General features: G+C 43.5%; 2 protein-coding genes across 3 annotated transcripts in view; one reads left to right on the top strand and one right to left on the bottom strand.

Moving 5' to 3' along the window:
- ttv (exostosin glycosyltransferase 1 ttv) overlaps positions 1 to 16,608 on the top strand; it is a 60,826-nt gene that overhangs the window by 15,101 nt on the left and 29,117 nt on the right. For both annotated transcript variants that reach the window (XR_001773185.3, XM_017238652.3), the window contains exon 2: positions 9,220 to 9,372. Coding sequence is in view for 1 of the 2 variants with exons in the window: in XM_017238652.3 (XP_017094141.2) it covers positions 9,220 to 9,372 (153 nt within the window). In the remaining variant the exon portion in view is untranslated. The remainder of the gene's footprint in view (positions 1 to 9,219; positions 9,373 to 16,608) is intronic.
- On the bottom strand, positions 1,214 to 2,798 carry LOC108123481 (uncharacterized). The gene is made up of 2 exons (XM_017238655.3): positions 2,686 to 2,798; positions 1,214 to 2,626 (listed from the first exon to the last, which is right to left on the bottom strand). The coding sequence occupies exons 1-2, from the start codon at positions 2,742 to 2,744 to the stop codon at positions 1,291 to 1,293; spliced, it is 1,395 nt and encodes a 464-aa protein (XP_017094144.3). The 5' UTR covers positions 2,745 to 2,798; the 3' UTR covers positions 1,214 to 1,290.

Below are 16,608 nucleotides of genomic sequence, written 5' to 3'. Positions count from 1 at the left end.
TCTTGTGTATTCAACCCAGTTTTAAGTTATTCCAGCCCGGATAATTTCATTGCCTTCTCGGGTCTTTCGACGTGCCATTCCGCAATCTAGAATTCTCTTATCTTATTGCACGGCATTGTCGGCTATCGGCAATTCCAATCTGTAGGCTTCTTCTCCCCCTTTTCCCGAGCTTTTCCCTGGTTTTCCCTTCCATTTTGCCTTGTTTTCCCTCCATTTTCCCCGGCCTGTTAAGCCGACATGTCGTTTCATTTAAAGTTTATCGCGTTTTACCGTCGTCCGTCTCTTTCACCTCAATCTGGCCATCTCTCTCCTTTTTAGTGGGCCTTCTCAGTCTTTCTTCTGGGATTTTTTTTCTCAGTTTTTCTTTTTTTTTTTAATTTAGTTGCAGTTTGTTGTTGTCGCTGCTTTAGTTGATTAAAAACCGCACTCAAAGTGGAAATGCGCTTTTCTTTGTTCGGGCCCTGTAGCCATCTCTTTCCCCTAGAGTTTCCCTTTCTCTTTCGCTCGGTGTGTCTTAGGGCTTTTGTTCTGCGGCCGCTTCTGCTGGAATTTATAGCAGGTTTAACCCACTTTGCCGTAAATGTTCTCGATTTCAATCCCCCAAGGCTGTCGGCCATGTAAACTTTTTAAATTAGTTGTCAAATGCAAGCAGCTAAAGCGGATTGCGATAACGCATATAGTACAACCCCTAAACATTACTACAATATATATAACTAATACCAATACTAATGAAGCCAACTGGCATTAATTAAAAGGTAAAATATTTTCAGAGTTTTATGTCCGTTGCGGCATGTTGCATATACGTAGATTGCGTGCCTCGGGTGCATTGACTTTGAATTTTGATGGGAAATTGTTGTTCAAATGCCACGTCTGGCTAAGTAAACTTGGCTAAAAACGCCAACTTCAATCTCAGATAAGCCCAATTGAAAGAGTTCAAATACGGTTAACAATTATTGTTGCACAAAAAACAAAAACTATCGATTTTATGTTTTAATTTTATTTTAATTTTCATCTTTTCCACAAGGTTACACTTTTTAGTTTTAAAATGTAAATATTTATAAGCTTAAGAATTTCATTTTATATTTTCTAGCATTTAATAATTTAAACTCTTTAAATATTTCATAATTTTGTACTAAGCAATTTTGGATAAAAAATAAAAAACATATCCCTCCCAAAAGCCGAAAAAGTTCCTTACAAAAATCTCCCTTTGTTTCTCTCTGTGTAGCTTACTGTGTAGCCTTGACTCTTTGGTTGCTAACTGATGACCCTGCTTCCCGAATTATGTTCCCCTCAGGCCTCGTCGTAGTTGGGCTTGTCCCCGAACTTGATGGATCCTCGCTGCCGGATATTTTCCCGGGTCTGCCGCTTATACTGGCTCTTGGGCGCCTTGGGGGCCAACGGCTGCTCAAAGGCCACGGCACTGGGGCCGATGGGACTGGCCAGCTGGAAGCTGCTGTGGGCCACCTCCGAGGGCCACTTGTCGCCGTGCATCGCCTCCACCAGGGCGGCCTCCAGCTCCTCCTCCTCCAGCTGCTGCTTGTGCTGGTGCTTCTGCTGGCGCTGCTGCTCCTGGAGACGGGCGCGCAGACTGCTCATGGCGAAGCTGGGCGGCGTGGTATTGGACTCGGAGTGATCCTCGCCCTCGCGGATCACATACACCTCCTTGTTGTGGTGATGATGGTGATGTTTCCGCGGCCGCCGGGTGGTGGTGGCAACGGCCTCCCTTTCGCGGTACTTCTTGAGGAACGAGGCGGGGTAGTTGGGCGCCTCTGTGGTGCTGGTTGTGGTTGTGGGGCTGCTCGTGGTGGTGCGAGTCCTGGGCCTCGGCGTCTGAGTCTGCTTGAAACTCATGCCCTGGCTGGGCACAAAACCACTCTCCATGGAGGCCACCGACTCCAGTTCCTCACTGCCCTCGCCGGTGTGTTCTGTGACCTCGTAGCGGTGACCCATCTGCTTGGCCACCTCGTTCTCGGCCTCCGCCTCCTCCTCCATATCCTGCTCGTACTCGTAGCTGACCAGCTTCTCGGGCTTCGGCAGCATCTCATGATCCCCGCTGGCAATGTTCGTGTGCAGGCGAGTCAGGGGCTGGGGCTTCAGGGTCACAAAGGAGCTGGGATACTCGCCGGGCTTGTAGACGGGCTTCCAGCTCTGGTACTCCATGATCTTGCCGGAGATGACCTCGTTGGAGGAGCCGCCGCGTGGTCTCTTCGACTTGAAGTACTTCTCCATAATGGCCTCGTCGCTGGTCATGGGCGCCTTGCCTTCGGCGATTAGCTCCTGCTCCTTCTCAAGCTGCCTCATCCTGTTGTCGTACTTGATGACTGTGGTCATCTCCGTCACTGTGGGCTTGGGTAGGGGTCTCCTGAACTTGACCACTTTCTTAGGCGATGGCCGCATCTTGATGATCTTCATGGGCTTGTTGTTATGGGGATTCCGGATGATGTACTTCACCCGGGTCATCTCAGTGGGCAGGAAGTCCACAGTGGTCTTTTGGTTGTGTCCCGCCGCATTCGGCAGCAGATCGGTTATCATGGTCTTCATGGCCCGGGCTCCATTGAACATTCTTCCCAACACCCCACCCATTACGGAGTTGTTCATCTCTTGCCACATGAAGCGTCGTTGGATTCTAGGGGGGGATATTCAAGATGTTCCTCCTAGTGTTGGGGGTGTATTATAGATACTCACCTGTGATCTTCAGCCTGCTGCTCACTCCTAATCCCGTTTAGGTTGAGCAACAGCAGCATCAGCGAAATCCCATAAATCTAGAGTTTTAATAATCCAATTCCGATCCGGATACGTAGCAGGTTGACAAGAAACAATTAGCTGATGTGTTACACTTCCTTGGTAATCCGCTTGTGGCTTACTTACGCAATGCTTCCTCATGTCTCCGAAAAAAAACGCGAATATTCCCACCGTTCGATTTGAATATCTGAAGTGGCAAGTGGAAACTAGTGACTGGCTGACTGGAGTTACTGGCAAATTACGAGCTCGTTGTGGGTCTGTTGGCAAAAATCAACTGTCGGCGCCTGCGCGCCAAGCACCTGCTTTTATATACTACCTAGCTAGTAGTTGCCACTAGCTGTGGCAAGTTGCAAGTTGCTCCAATTACACCGGAGAGCTCGTTGGCTTTGAGCTTGGCATTGGCATTTTCACTTTCGTTGGGAACAATGGCTATAGCTTTTTGGGCTGGCCTGGCCGCCTTTCGTCAGGCAATTAGTTCCATTACTTTTCAAGTATCTTGTGGTTTGTCTATTTTGCCTTTACATACATATTTCTTTCCTTCCTCTAGTTTTCAGTTTATAGTTTTCAGTTTCCGTGTGCATTTTCTTGCTGCTTGATTTCTTGCTGCATTTTGCAGCTGCCTCTTGCCTACCGGGTGGCGTGAACTGAACGCTTTGGTTGGGTTTCGCTTTAAATATTTGTTAAATTATAATCGAAAAAGCTTCTTCGATTTGCACCAGGCACCAATGTGGATGTGCCATCATCATCAGCAGCAGCAGAAGCCAAACTGTTTAATTATGACTTAATATTTATTAATGAGCGTTTTCGGTTTCTGCCTTGCCTCTGCTCTTCAATTTATTGACGCCGCACACTACTATACAATCCTATACATATTGTATCCTCATCATTATTATTTTCGCTTTTCATCATCATTTTCTTCATCAATGGCCGGCCATCTCCATCTGTTGGCCAAAACGTGCCAAACGATTCGCTTCGCCAAATGACTTTGTGGCGTGTATGCATTTTTCAACTCGCAACGATGATGGGCACGATGATGGCCATGCTGCTGATGTTTGTTGAGATATTTCCTTTTGTTTGATCAAAGTGCTCCACTTGAACACTTACAGCTACAGATATGTGCATATTACATTATCGTATATATATTTTTTGGCGCCAGGTGTCACCACTTCAAAGTCAAATGCCTCATTACGGGGCGACGTGTGTCAACGCCATACACTCGCATATTTTATTTAATAAAATGCCTTTTGTGGAGTCGAGTGGTCATGTGAGAAATTTATACGCAATATTCAGGAATTTCAAATGTCAAAAGGACGAAAAGGCAATAAAAATATGAGTTTAATTAGATTTAATTTGCCTTTATGCCAGGACTCCCTTTGAGCTGAAAAATGTGTATAGTTGCATACTTTCGAACTAATAAAGTGGAAATAGTTTTAAAGTATTTGGTTGCGGGGCTAAAAGGGGTTTAAGCCATGAATATGGAGAACAGTTTGAAGCTATTAAAGTGTTAATTCTCGGGTATCCTTCAGATATTATCTGGTATAAGCTGGCAATAAATTTTGATGGCCTTTAGGCCGAGTTAATCCGATTTGTCTTGCCCTTTTGCAAGGTTATCAAGTTGTAATAATTGCATTTTGTGCTCTAATTAAACATCTGTTAAATGGCCACGCCGACACTGAGAAATTAATGTCTTTATAGTGTGTTTGCTTAGTCCTTGCCTTGTGTTCCTGCCACATTGCGTATACGCAGCGTGGAGCGGGTGCTGAAGAGCTGTTGTTTCGTTCGATACGCGCTCCACGCTTCAGTCAATAATGTATTTAAAATGCCATTTGTGTAAATGGATTATGTAATCGATGCAACATTGTGGCACGAGTGGAAGCTACACAGCGCTGAGCCATCAGTAGCCAACTCATAGTAGCCCCCTTTCCTCTAATGCAATATGCCTTTACATTGTGGACTGTACATGCTCCTCATGTACGTCCTGCGTATATAGACATATTTGTGTTATTGCTGCCTAGCCTGACTTTCCTGATAATGCTAGCTTACAGCCAACGTCCCGCACTCCTTGTTGTTGTACTCGTCCTTGCATAAAAGCAAATTGATGCCCTAAGCCAAATATAAACACAATAAAACCAAACAGGCCACAGCAACAACGAACCGGCACACACGCACACCCTGAAAAAAATTAAAGATAAACATTTAATTATTTCATAGGCAAATAATAAAGTGAATTTTAAAGTAGAATTATGATTTCAAATCCATAATTTTTTATAAAAGAAATACTTAAACCAAGACTAGAGAGATTTCTCTTGGTGTAGTCGAATTGTAAGCCTGAAGGAGCTGAGAGAACTCTTGGGTTACTCGTTCCACAGCCATATCAGTTGGCCAAGCATAAGGCGAGAGCTAACTGCAAATTGTATGAGCTCGAAATTTGCCTGGATTCTGAGATATCTGGTAGATGGTAGCTACTAGTAACACTACCACACTAACACTAATACTGACACTACACACTACATCCAATCCTCCCACCCAGAAAGACATCTCATCCCAAAAACCTTGATAACGTTCGTATTTCGGTGCCTACCATAGACACTCTCTTCAGAAGCATTGTCTGAGGCAATAACTTTGACGAGTAATGGAAACAGGCCTCCGAATCGGACCCTGATTGATACGGATCGATGGTCACTTACATGTGACAGCCATCAGTATGGCAGGGATAGCTGGGGGCTTGGTTAGGTTAAGCCTAGAAGGTGATGTTTTACAGAAGAGAACAGACCTTTTGAGGCTTTTAATTTCCATTTATTTTAAAGTTCTTATATTTTCACTAGCCAATTTATTGATATTGATTCTGTTATTGTGGCAGTTGTTAAACTTAATAGTGTATTTCGAGGGTAAACAAGCATTTACCTGCCCTTTTTCCATCCAACAGTCCTCCAATTTTTTACATATACATGGACATATCCTTGCTATCCTGATGTCCTGCTGTCCGGAGTTGTCCATATACTGCTTTTCTACTGATTTTTTTTTTCTTTTTGGACTGATTTAATGCCAGGGGCGATTCTGTTGTTCCCGATACATTTTTTTTCTGCTGCTCTGGTTGCATTTTTGCCTTCAATGGCGACACCATTTTCTGCTCCACAAAAGCAGAGCTGAAAATATTGCGCATACGCCACGTATTCTCAGTTTTCTATCCATGGATTGTCAGCTCTGCCGAGCTCGTATGTGTGCGTCCTAGTGTGTCCTAGTGGGTGTCTGTGAATGTGACTGGGCCATCACAAAAGCTTTGAAGTTGCATAGATAAGCCTGAGCCGGAGCAAATGCTGCATAACCCAAGGCGCTTGGCCCGCGAAGGCGACAACTTCCAGACCAGAAACCAGAGACCAGAGTCTGTGCAGCAGGATGGCGGATGAAAAAAAAAATATGCGAAAAAAACATAAACTTATGTCATAAGCCATAGCCCCTTAGCAGCGCGCACAAGGGTCCGCCAAGGCATTAACCCATGTAAGCCGAAAGTGTCAGGCAATGGCCGCGGGGACTCCACAGCCCCAACCCCCCAGGACGAAACAAAAAGAAACTACAGCCCCAGACACACACACATTTTAAGCTTATTTAATGCGCGCATAAATTATTCAGAGTGCGGGCGGATGGGTGTGGGATGGGTGCAGGTCCTTCGCGTCCTGGGCATACTCAATTATTTTAGATTATGTTTGGATTAGTGGTCAGGAGCAGGACTATCGTGCTCCGCTATGGCCTGGTTCAACGGTCTTTGTGTCTGGTTATTGCACTTTATTGTCATTGGAGCCGAACTGGCGATGACAGGCCCCCCGAAATGGCTTTCGAGTCCTTTGGCCTCACTTCCTGTACTGATACCGGGTTCTTCCTCCTTTTTTTTGTTTCGGCTTGGGCTTTGGTCGTGGCTTGCAGCCTGGTCCAATCAATATTTAATTGACCCATTTCAGGGCATTCATTCCCTATGAATGGACGGCCGACCCGCCGTCCGATGTTTTGTTCGTTTTTTGGGCGAAAACAATTTATCCAATTGCAGCCGATTAAGAGTCACCCCTATCCTCTGGGCAGGTCCTTTTGGCGTTGAAATGTAAATTGCAGTTGTCAGAAAAATTACAAATTAAATAGAGAGAAATATTTATTTGTCCTGTACTAGTACTGTACTGCTTTAAGTGCTATTACCATTTGTTTCAAGTTAATGTTGCCTTTAAATTCTCAGTCGAAACAGAGCCACTTTGTTGCAGGATACCCAGATACTGCGGGCCATTGAGCCATTTAGGGCATAAATTAGATTAGAACAGGCCATAGCCAGTTGGTAATGGGCGCTGAAAGCATTTTTTTAGCCGCTCTGCCAGGCCTCTTACTTAATTTATATTAATGTGGCTGCCATCTTTCTCTCTCCCAGTCTCAGTATCAGTCCCAGTCCCTGTTCCATCTTATTGTAGATCTGCGAACGTCCTAAATTAATTTACACGAGGCACGACAGAAAGGCACAAGTGCCTGCTGCTGAATCCCTGATGCCCCATAAAATTCACGTCCCCCGCCATTTTTTAGGGCTTCCCAATGCCAGTATGATTCATTTTTTTTTGTTGCTATGGCGGCTGTCATATTCAATCAAATTTGTTATGGAAATAAATTGACAAATAAATTGTTGTATCAATTTATTCGTATCATTAGCGTGTCCCTTGGCGGCAAATTGGTTTTCAATTGATGGAATTTGTAAAGATTTTGGTTTCTCTTTTTTCTTTTTTGTGATTATTTGGCTTTAATAATTGTTTCATTTCTTTAATCTTTATAGAGGATTTATTGATATCCTTTAAGGTACATACACTGTAGCCCAAGTGACCCACTTTTTTCCCATCCATGCCCATTGATACGCACACATTTTTGTTTCATTTCGATTCTGAAGCCGTAACCTCAGAAAGCGCCGCCGGCAACGACACGCTGATTAAATCAAATAACTTATGGCTTAGCCGCCGCTCCTTGCCGCCTCCTTGGAGTCCTTTCCTCCTTTTAGCTAGGAGCCAGGAGAAGTAGAGGATACTCCCAGTTGTCGGACAACGGAAATCAGCGCTGCCCAATCTGCTGTGTGGCCGAGTTTGGTTTGGCTTGGTTTAGTTTAGTTTTTTTCGCCTTCGTCCTTTTTGGCTGGATTGCTCGGCAAGGAGCAGGGAGCAAGGAGCAGCCGGGCAGTGGTGGTGGCTCATTGTGTATGAAATTTGCTCAACTGCAAGCCAAGCAGAAGGAAATTGCACACACAAACACACACACTATGAAAACCGCACAACCTTATCCTGCTCAGTGGATTCTTCACTTTTTTGTTGTTGTTGCTGTTGTGCTACCAGAAGCTTCTCCTTTTCTGCTCGACTGCTGATGCGAAAGCTTTCTTAGGGCACTGAGAAAAAAATTGAAATCTAAAGAAGTATTGAAATATTTCATAAAATACTACAACTTCTTTCAAACATAAAACGCGTTTCCGCGTAAATAATATCTTAAAGATATGTGTATTTAATAATAGTTTAGACTTTCATACCAAATATTGAATAAATGCTATGTTAGTTGCTTTAAAAAGTAAATATTTTTTAATAATTGTAAGGCTTGTTTTTAGGGCACTGATAGGTATAATTCAGATCCCAGTAAATATTGAAATATTTAATAAAATACTAAAACTGCCTTCAAAAATACATGGCGTTTCCGGTTATGTCTAAATGTGACCTACTTCGTATATAATAATCTAAAGCTAGACTCGATTATTTAATATTAGAGGCTTTAAAATCTATTTCTTAGCATGATGTAAGTTTAGTTATAGTAGATTTTTGTTCAGTGCCTCACTACTGCCACCATTTTTGCTTAGCCATATATACTTGAAAACGTTTACTACTTCCATGTATCTATGGAAGTGTGTGTGTGTGATAGCCATCCTTTGTTGGTATCCCTGTCGCAATGTTCATCTTTTGTTTCAATTGCTGCTCTGCTGACGGTCAGCTTAGATTCCAGCCCGTATCTAAGCGGAATCATCCCGTCCGCAACACTCATTTTGGGACCCCAACTCCCCTACTTGCCTCGCTTTGCTGCCTCATTTTTGCCGTGCGGTTGGTTTATTGCAATTGATTTTGACTCCGCTGTTTATGCCAACTGAACAATCGAAGCAGTTTAATCCAACTGCCAACTGCCATCTATTCCCATCTATTGCCTTGTTTGCTTTTGTGTTTGGGTAAGCATTTTGCGAGCTTCGTAGCGATATGGATGCGATTGGATTTCAATGTAAGACAACAACTTCAAGCACTGAAATAAAATCGAAATCAGAGCTTAGGTGTAACAGGGCTCAGAGGGCCGAATACTGAAGGCTATTTTATTTAAAGACACACATAAAGCTAACTATATAGTTCTCTAGTCAAGAGTTGAGAGTTATTTTTAGGAACTATCTCCCAAAATCCTCTTTAATAACAATCCTGTTTATCTCTGATTTTCCAGGTACGTGCACGGCATTGGCTCGGAGACAAGAAACTCGCTCTTCCATTTGCACAATGGACGCGACATGGTCCTGGTTACCACCTGTCGTCATGGGAAGAGTTGGCGGGAGCTGCAGGATAATCGCTGTGACGAGGACAACCGCGAGTACGACAGGTAAGTAAAGATGATGATGGTATACCCCAATCCCTCCATCCAATATAGTCCGAGATGATGGCCAGAAATTGTTTCTAGCTGTCATTGGGTCGGCAAAGTAATTTGTTTAGCCTCCGCCATCGTGCTAATAGCTGCCACGCCCCATCCTTTGGCCATTAACCGGAGTCCTAGGCGGAGTCCGCCCTCTATCTCTATCCATCCAGCTTGGCTGTGCGTGGTGATTAATGTCCTGAAATCCGACTTGACAAGCTCATTTAAATGGCACGACACTCGGGCCAAAGGCATTTGCAATGCCAATGGATTTCGTTTAGCGCCAGAATCGGATACTAGGGGCGGTGACTTTTCAATCATGGTCAGATGATTTGAAATGTTTTTCGGGCCAGACTTGGCCCATTTACTTTCACCAAATTAATGGTTGAAATGAAGTTATAGCAGTGGGTTGTCAAGAATGTACTCATCACTTGATTGAGTTTGAAGATAAAGGAACTACACAGTCTACTGCATATCTAGATACTTCACAACGGAGGAAACAAGCAAAAATGTCACCTTTTACCTTTAATTGAATGCAATTTTTCAGATTTTGAGCGCCCAGCTTGCCGTCACTTTCTTCGCCACTCGCTTGTACTCTTTCTGGCGCCTCACCGCGTTGTCTGTCGCCTTCCCGCCACCGTAATATGACATGACTTATGCGACAAATCTGCTTTTGGCGTCAAGCGTCAGCGATTTATGCTCGTCCTGCATCCTCCTTCCTCTGTATATCCTTTTGTGGATCCTTTCTCCCCTACAAACCCCAATGTTCTACATAATCAAGCAAATTGCTTTCCCACTCACATCATTTTTTATCAGGGGGGACCTGGGCCTTCGCCGTCTGGAAACTTCGTTAATGCACCTGTCAGATATATCTTTTCCATACTTCCTTCTCAGTTTCCTTCCCTACATGTTGTTTTGTGTCCAACTATGGGTGTACGTGTATATATGTATATTTTTGGGGAAAATTGCATAATGCCCTTGAATAGCATCAGCGATTTTTCCATTTTCCATTTTTTTTTTTGCAGACAATCTCTAAAAGCTCATGAAAGTTCCTTTGGATTTTTGATGAGTTTCCCTCCCCGACATTAATATGCAAAATGAGAGCTGTTGTTGTGGCTGCCACTTAATATACATGGTGATGAGGGTATCTGGGTATCTATACATAGTAGTATCGGAAACCAGAAACCGAAATCCATTCAATTTGACAATGACTTTAGGAAACTTTTCCCATTTTCTATGGCCATCAAGTCGACGGTCAGTGAAGTATCAAATTAATGTTATTAGAAAACCAAGAACCAAAGATTGTTTTATGAATATTTATACAGGAGTTGAAATATATTTATGAGGCCTTCAAAATTTCATGACGTCTCTGTACTGTAACTCATAAATTTTAAGACATATTTCTTGAATATTTTCCATTTTAATATTTATTAGCAATTTCAAGTTCATCCTAAGATCGTAAAAACTTAACTTTAATTGTCGGGACTTTTTCTCAAAAACAATATGTATGTGTGTATATTTATTGCCATATTCTTTAAAGGAAAATCCATTAAAAAGTTTTGTTATTACTCCATCCTTACAGCCGCCTGGCCCTCGACACCCTGCCGACTCCGCAGCCGAAAAAGAAAACTTTCCCAACTGCATTCAGAAACCTTGAGCTGCTTTTAATGAAATTTTTTTGTTGCCCCCGCTGTCGCTTCACAAAACGTCTCTTTTTTTTTTTGGCGGTGGGTTGTGTTGTAATGAGCCTTAGGCGTCAATGGCTTTTCCGCGGCGTTGTTGTCATGCAACATATGTGTGCAGCAAGGACATCAGGGGCACGGGGCTGGCGGTTGATGAGCCGCCGATGATGACAGCAATGAGTGCAAAAACATGCCGCACGGCGCCAGTTTCATTTTTTTTTGTGGCTTCTGATCAACGAGGTCAACGATTTTATCCATTTCTTGCCACAAACAGTTGGACTATGCGGTTGCCAAAGGACCCTAAGGACTAACTTTGCTTGTGGTTGCAGTGTAAGAGTAGATGGCTGTGTTTTTGTAAAGCAGACTGTGCCTATTTTGGAAGTCTCAGCTCAAAGCGGCAACTGCGAGAAATAATAAGAGGCGCCATGTAAATGTCCTTGGGAGTAAAAGTTGTTCCTCATTTTCTTTTAGCCTCCTTAGTGTGTGTGTGTTTTTTTGTGGCTAACAGCAGACGCGACGAAATTACGTATACGCCACGTAGCTGGCAGGGCACGCCAACTGTTGCAGCCACACGTAACCAAGTTTGTGGATGTGTGTGCAACACCCCATTTCCTCAAGGTTGTCCCGCGGCAACTTTCAACTTTTTGTGGCCCTTTAATTTGGGCTTAACAATTTATAAAGTTTCTTTCTTTCTCTTTTTTTTTTGGCCAATTTTCAATACGTAATTTTTGAAACTTATTTGGGTGTATGGGGGTGTGGAATGGTCCGCCAGGAGTTAAAGGATCTACTAAGGATACTCTTTTGAAATGAATTTAAAATTCAATCCCCCACTTTCGAACATGGCAACTAATTTAAACATATGAAAATCAGGGAAGCAAGGATCTTTGGCAGTCAACTCATTACAGGACTCTTTCCCCCCCACTCTCTTCCTCTCCCTTATGCCCTTCTCAAATCCGGCTTTATGCATTTTTCATAATGTAATTTCCCAAGTAATAAATTTTCATGCCAGCATCATCATTATCAACAACAAGCAGGAGCAGGCAGGCAGGAGTGAAAACTTCGGTAGTTCGGTGCAGCAGCAAGGTGCAGCTGCCATTGCACCTGGTTGCAGAGCCTCGCCTTCAGCCCTCCAGCCCTCCTGCCCCCACTCGTTGCCACTTTCCACGTTAATCTCAGATTTCCACATAAATCACTTTAAAAAGGCGACACACTTGCAGGCGGCGAACAAGGAGCAAAGGTAGCTGCTGGAACAGAAGGCGCCGGGCTCTCCTAAAGACTCCTGCTCCAGCTCGGGCTCCCGAGAAAAAGCAAGCTAGTAACCAGTCCTGCAATGGCAATTTCTTTGAGTACTTTCTCCTATTTCCCCTTTCTGCTATTATATAGCTTTTCTTCGGTGTGTGTCGGTATGTAAGTTGCCCCAAAAAACGTGCCAAGTAATTGCCGGCCATTGCCTTAATGTCCTGGGCATAAGGACCTGCCATGAACTGAGAAAATAATAACCAGACTTTACACCCAGGCCCTTTTAATTTCCCCAGCCTTAGAAATTGTGTATTTATTAAATTTCAATGAATATTGGAAAATGATTGTTGGCTTTTGTGGAGACGACAGCATGTGTCTTTCAAAGGAAAATAATAAATATTTTCCTCTCTTAAACTTTTATGGTTTAAACTTTAGAGCCACACCGTTTTCATGTAGGGGCCATAATAGTGTCTTTGAATCTCTGTAATAATCATAAATGCATTTGATTTTCATGCATTTGGAAGCTGGGGAAAACCTTTTTCCCATTTTTCCTCCCTCTTTCCGGTAAACTCCCATACGCATTTTGTGCAATTGCACAGCGTCTCCGTGCGGTTATGCTGCCTTTTCTGCTTTCATTATGAGCCATTATCACAAGCTGGCGACAAGCGACTACCAAGCTGGCCACAAAGAAAGCTTGGGAAATGGCCAGCAGAGAATGGGGGGGCAGAGTGTGGGTGGGGCCTCTCTGGAGGACGTTTGATGCGAGCTTTGCACTTGTAACTAATGCGCCATGTTTAATGTTTCGCTGCCTTTTCCACTTATTTCTATTCTTTTGTTGTTATTCTTTTACACTTAAACAAATTCTAAAATAATTCTAGATGGGATTGTATAAAAGTTTTATGTTCTAACTAAAGTTGTTCTAATTTCAAATCTCCACTAAACTATTTTTCCCCGGTGTCCTTTTTCTTATCATCTTTTTTGTGTCCTTGCTGCTACCCTGCTTTTTGGCCAAACAATGGCAACTTTTACAGCTGCGTTTTTCTCCCACTTTTTCTCTCCAGTTTTCCCTCTATTTTCTCTATTTTTGCTGAGCTTCTCTATCTGCTCCTTTTGTTTAATTTTTTTGTTTGTTCTTTGCTCCCTGGCTCGTTCTCCGGCGACGGGCAGTGCATTCGAAATGCTTTCCAAATTGTCTTTATTTCGAATGCTGTTTTTGAAAAATTTAATTTTCATTGAAATTCATCGCCATTTCTCACTCCTGGTACTATTGGCTTTAAGCTTTCGGGCCAAAAAACTTTTAGCCAAGCCGTCTTGAGCTCTGGCTTGACATTTCGCCCACTTTTCTTTTGCTCATTTATAGTTTTTGCCTCATTTTTGCTTCATTTTTGCTGTTTTAGGATCTTTTTAATTAATTTTGCATTTCGCTGCAGTTGACAAGCAAGACCCCGCCATTGGAAAAAGCCCGCGCCTTTAAGCAATTAACTAAAAGTTGCGTATACGCCTCGGGGGCCAATGAAAAGGAATGTGCCTGTGAAGAGCTCTTGGCCAAAATCAAAGATGACAAGGCACAATGCAAAAGCCACAAAAGAAATATACCTACTTGGAAATAAAGATTCTGAAGTAGTCGTGAGTCGATATGCGGAAAACTACAATAGGGTGGATTACATTCCAAAAAAAGAAAAATGTGAAAAAGGGCCAAAGGTAGAGGCTGGTGTGCCTGTCAAAGGCAAAGCCCAAATGATGGGACTAAATAGGAAATCACAATGCCCCCCAGCGCCCGCCAGTCAGTCAGTTTGTCAGTCACTCAATCAGCTTGAGCTCCCAGAACAACAGGAACGGCAGAGGCGGCAATCATGGCACAGGGAAAAAATCAACAGAGGGCAGGAAAATGAAACCACAGGAAGGGCAACCTTTGACAGCTGGAAACCACTTAAATTATATGCCTGCTGCGAGCTGGTAGCTGGATGCGACTCCCTTGTCAGTTTCCCCAGTTTCCCCAGTTTGCCAGTTGCTTATGTTAATTTTCTGCTGGCCTAGGCTCAAGCAATTGACATGAACTGAAGTGACTTACTTTGTGGCATGAGTCGACTTCCTGCCCCAACCAGATCCCCGGCAACAGGTGGAGACTCACAGAGAGTGATAGCTTGGGCTACAAAATCAAAATATTAACCAATTTTAAAACATTCTCAGCCTTTAATGAAGAGAACTTGCCAAGTTCTATGAAACTTTTTAAATAAAAGTACTTCCCTTTTAGAAGGAAGCAGCTTAGTGATGCTTAAAAATGCAAATGAGAAAAATCAAAAGCAATATTAATTATAGCTGCACGGTGGAGCGAAAGGCCTGGAAGGCATCTCCGCCGCTGATCCTGGTAATTCCCAGCCATCTGTCTAATGCCTAATGAAGTGGCCAAGCGCTTTTCGAGCTTAACTAGGCTGGCAGGGCAGGGCCAGCGGCATAAACGGGCAAAGCACAGAGGCAGTAGAGATGTTGAGGCAGCATGGTTGTGCCACTACCAGTGGCAGTGGCAGCAACAACTTTTGACAACAAACGCGTGTAAATAGCAAAAGTTTTGCTCGCATGATGTTGAAACAACCCGGAGCCCAGCCAAAACTTAACTGAACTAAACAGTATACAGTACTGTGTATAGTAGAGAACTGTTCGCTTAACTTGGCTGAAAGCTAAAAATCATTTAATTAAAGTTGGGCCGAGAAGGGTGCCGGGGTGCTGGGGGTTGCTAAGGAAACTAAGCTGCTGTCTAAGCAACAAAAGCAACAACGTTGCATGTTGGCGGCTCTTAATTGCTTAAACAAGTAGCTAACAAGCGAACAGGAAGGGGGGGAGTCCACAAGGATTGGGCCACAGTGGCAAGTGCAGTGACCTGCACAAGTAGCTCACATTTTTGCTTCCTATTTAGAGCCACCAAACATGCAAAGACATAGACTTGCATAATATTGTCTAATTAGTTAGGTGCTAACCACGCCTTCACATAAAAAACCTCCACATTCTATCACTTTTTAGAATCAAACATGCAATTTGAAAGCTATCCCTAATCAGTAGCTATACTTTTTTTGATAAATGAATAAACCCAAAGGTTTTTTAGTCCTTGTTGCGTAACTGTACTTGGCCTTAGCTTTATAAACTATCTCCCTGGAGCTGGAATTGTTGCCTGCCTATGCAGTTGGCAGGGTAATTTTTCAACTCTCGCCGAAATGTCAGAAGCAAGCCAACATGCAATTTATGTTGTTTGCTCAAGATTATTCATACCAAAGTCTGGAACTGTTGCAAGTTAGCCCCATCTCTCTCACTCGTTCTCTTGTCCTGTCTCACTTGCTCCTGCGGTGCGTTGTCAATGTCCAAAAAGCTGCGCATGCAGTTTCCTAATAAATGTTTTTTTGCTGATTTTGCTTTTAAAACGCGACTGTACGGAGCTCAAATTGCTGACCATTTAGGGGAGTTCTAGGACCCGGAGGGGCCCGGGATGGGCTAGTGGGCCAGTGGTCGGATAAAAGGGAACAGCATTTCAGCTGCCTGGAGGGCTGGACATGCCCAACTACATGTAATTTTACGCGCAACTTAACTTGTAAACTGGTAGTCCTAACCAATGCCACCTCATTCCCATCCCCATCCCCATGCACCCGCCATCCACTGGCCGTTGCAGGAACAAAGCACTTCACCGCCCACGCATACACCTGGATCAATGTTTGGCGTACATGGCGTATGGGTATTATGGCAGTTTGAAGCATTTCGTGGCTTTGATTTTGAAATTAAAGATTAAAGTGGCCGCACAAATCGCGCTCTGTGGTCTCAGCACCACTCTCCCGCCCCCTTGAGGGCCGCTCCGGGATCCCTCTTATGTAGTCGGATAACGTGGCGTATGAGTAATGTGATCAAATGTTAAGCATACGCCCTGTTGAGCATTAAGCTGGAATTACTGGAATTTCCTCCGATATCAAAGAGCAAAGGAAAACGAGTTGAATGAAATGGATTTACATTGGGGGGTTTTGAATTATTTCTACGAAAAATTCAATGGAAAGTAATCTGGCCAAGGACGAGCAAATAGTCCAAAGGATAATTACACTAATGTAGGGAGTGAGGCAAATCCAAATTTGAGGGAAATGTGGTTTTGGTGAATAATTTCTTCCGCTTCTCTTTAAAGTTCTTGTGCCGAATGGCATTAGCAAGGACAATTTCGTCCTTTTCATGTCCTTTTTGTTCTTTTCACGTAACTATCATCATACTGCAGCTCCGGTAAGTTCTCCAACGGATGTCTACATCTCCTTGGGGT

This window comes from Drosophila bipectinata, chromosome 2R (genome assembly GCF_030179905.1).
Source record: "Drosophila bipectinata strain 14024-0381.07 chromosome 2R, DbipHiC1v2, whole genome shotgun sequence".
Lineage (NCBI taxonomy): Eukaryota > Metazoa > Arthropoda > Insecta > Diptera > Drosophilidae > Drosophila > Drosophila bipectinata.
The sequence above is the reverse complement of the archived record's forward strand: the minus strand, read 5'-3'. Positions and strand labels throughout refer to the sequence as shown.

Excerpts from the sequence above, each read along its gene's own strand:
- LOC108123481 (XM_017238655.3), bottom strand. The coding sequence starts at position 2,744 with ATGCTGCTGTTGCTCAACCTAAACGGGATTAGGAGTGAGCAGCAGGCT. Across the intron at positions 2,627-2,685 it reads CAGCAGGCTGAAGATCACAG|AATCCAACGACGCTTCATGT; the intron begins GTGAGTATCTAT and ends ATCCCCCCCTAG.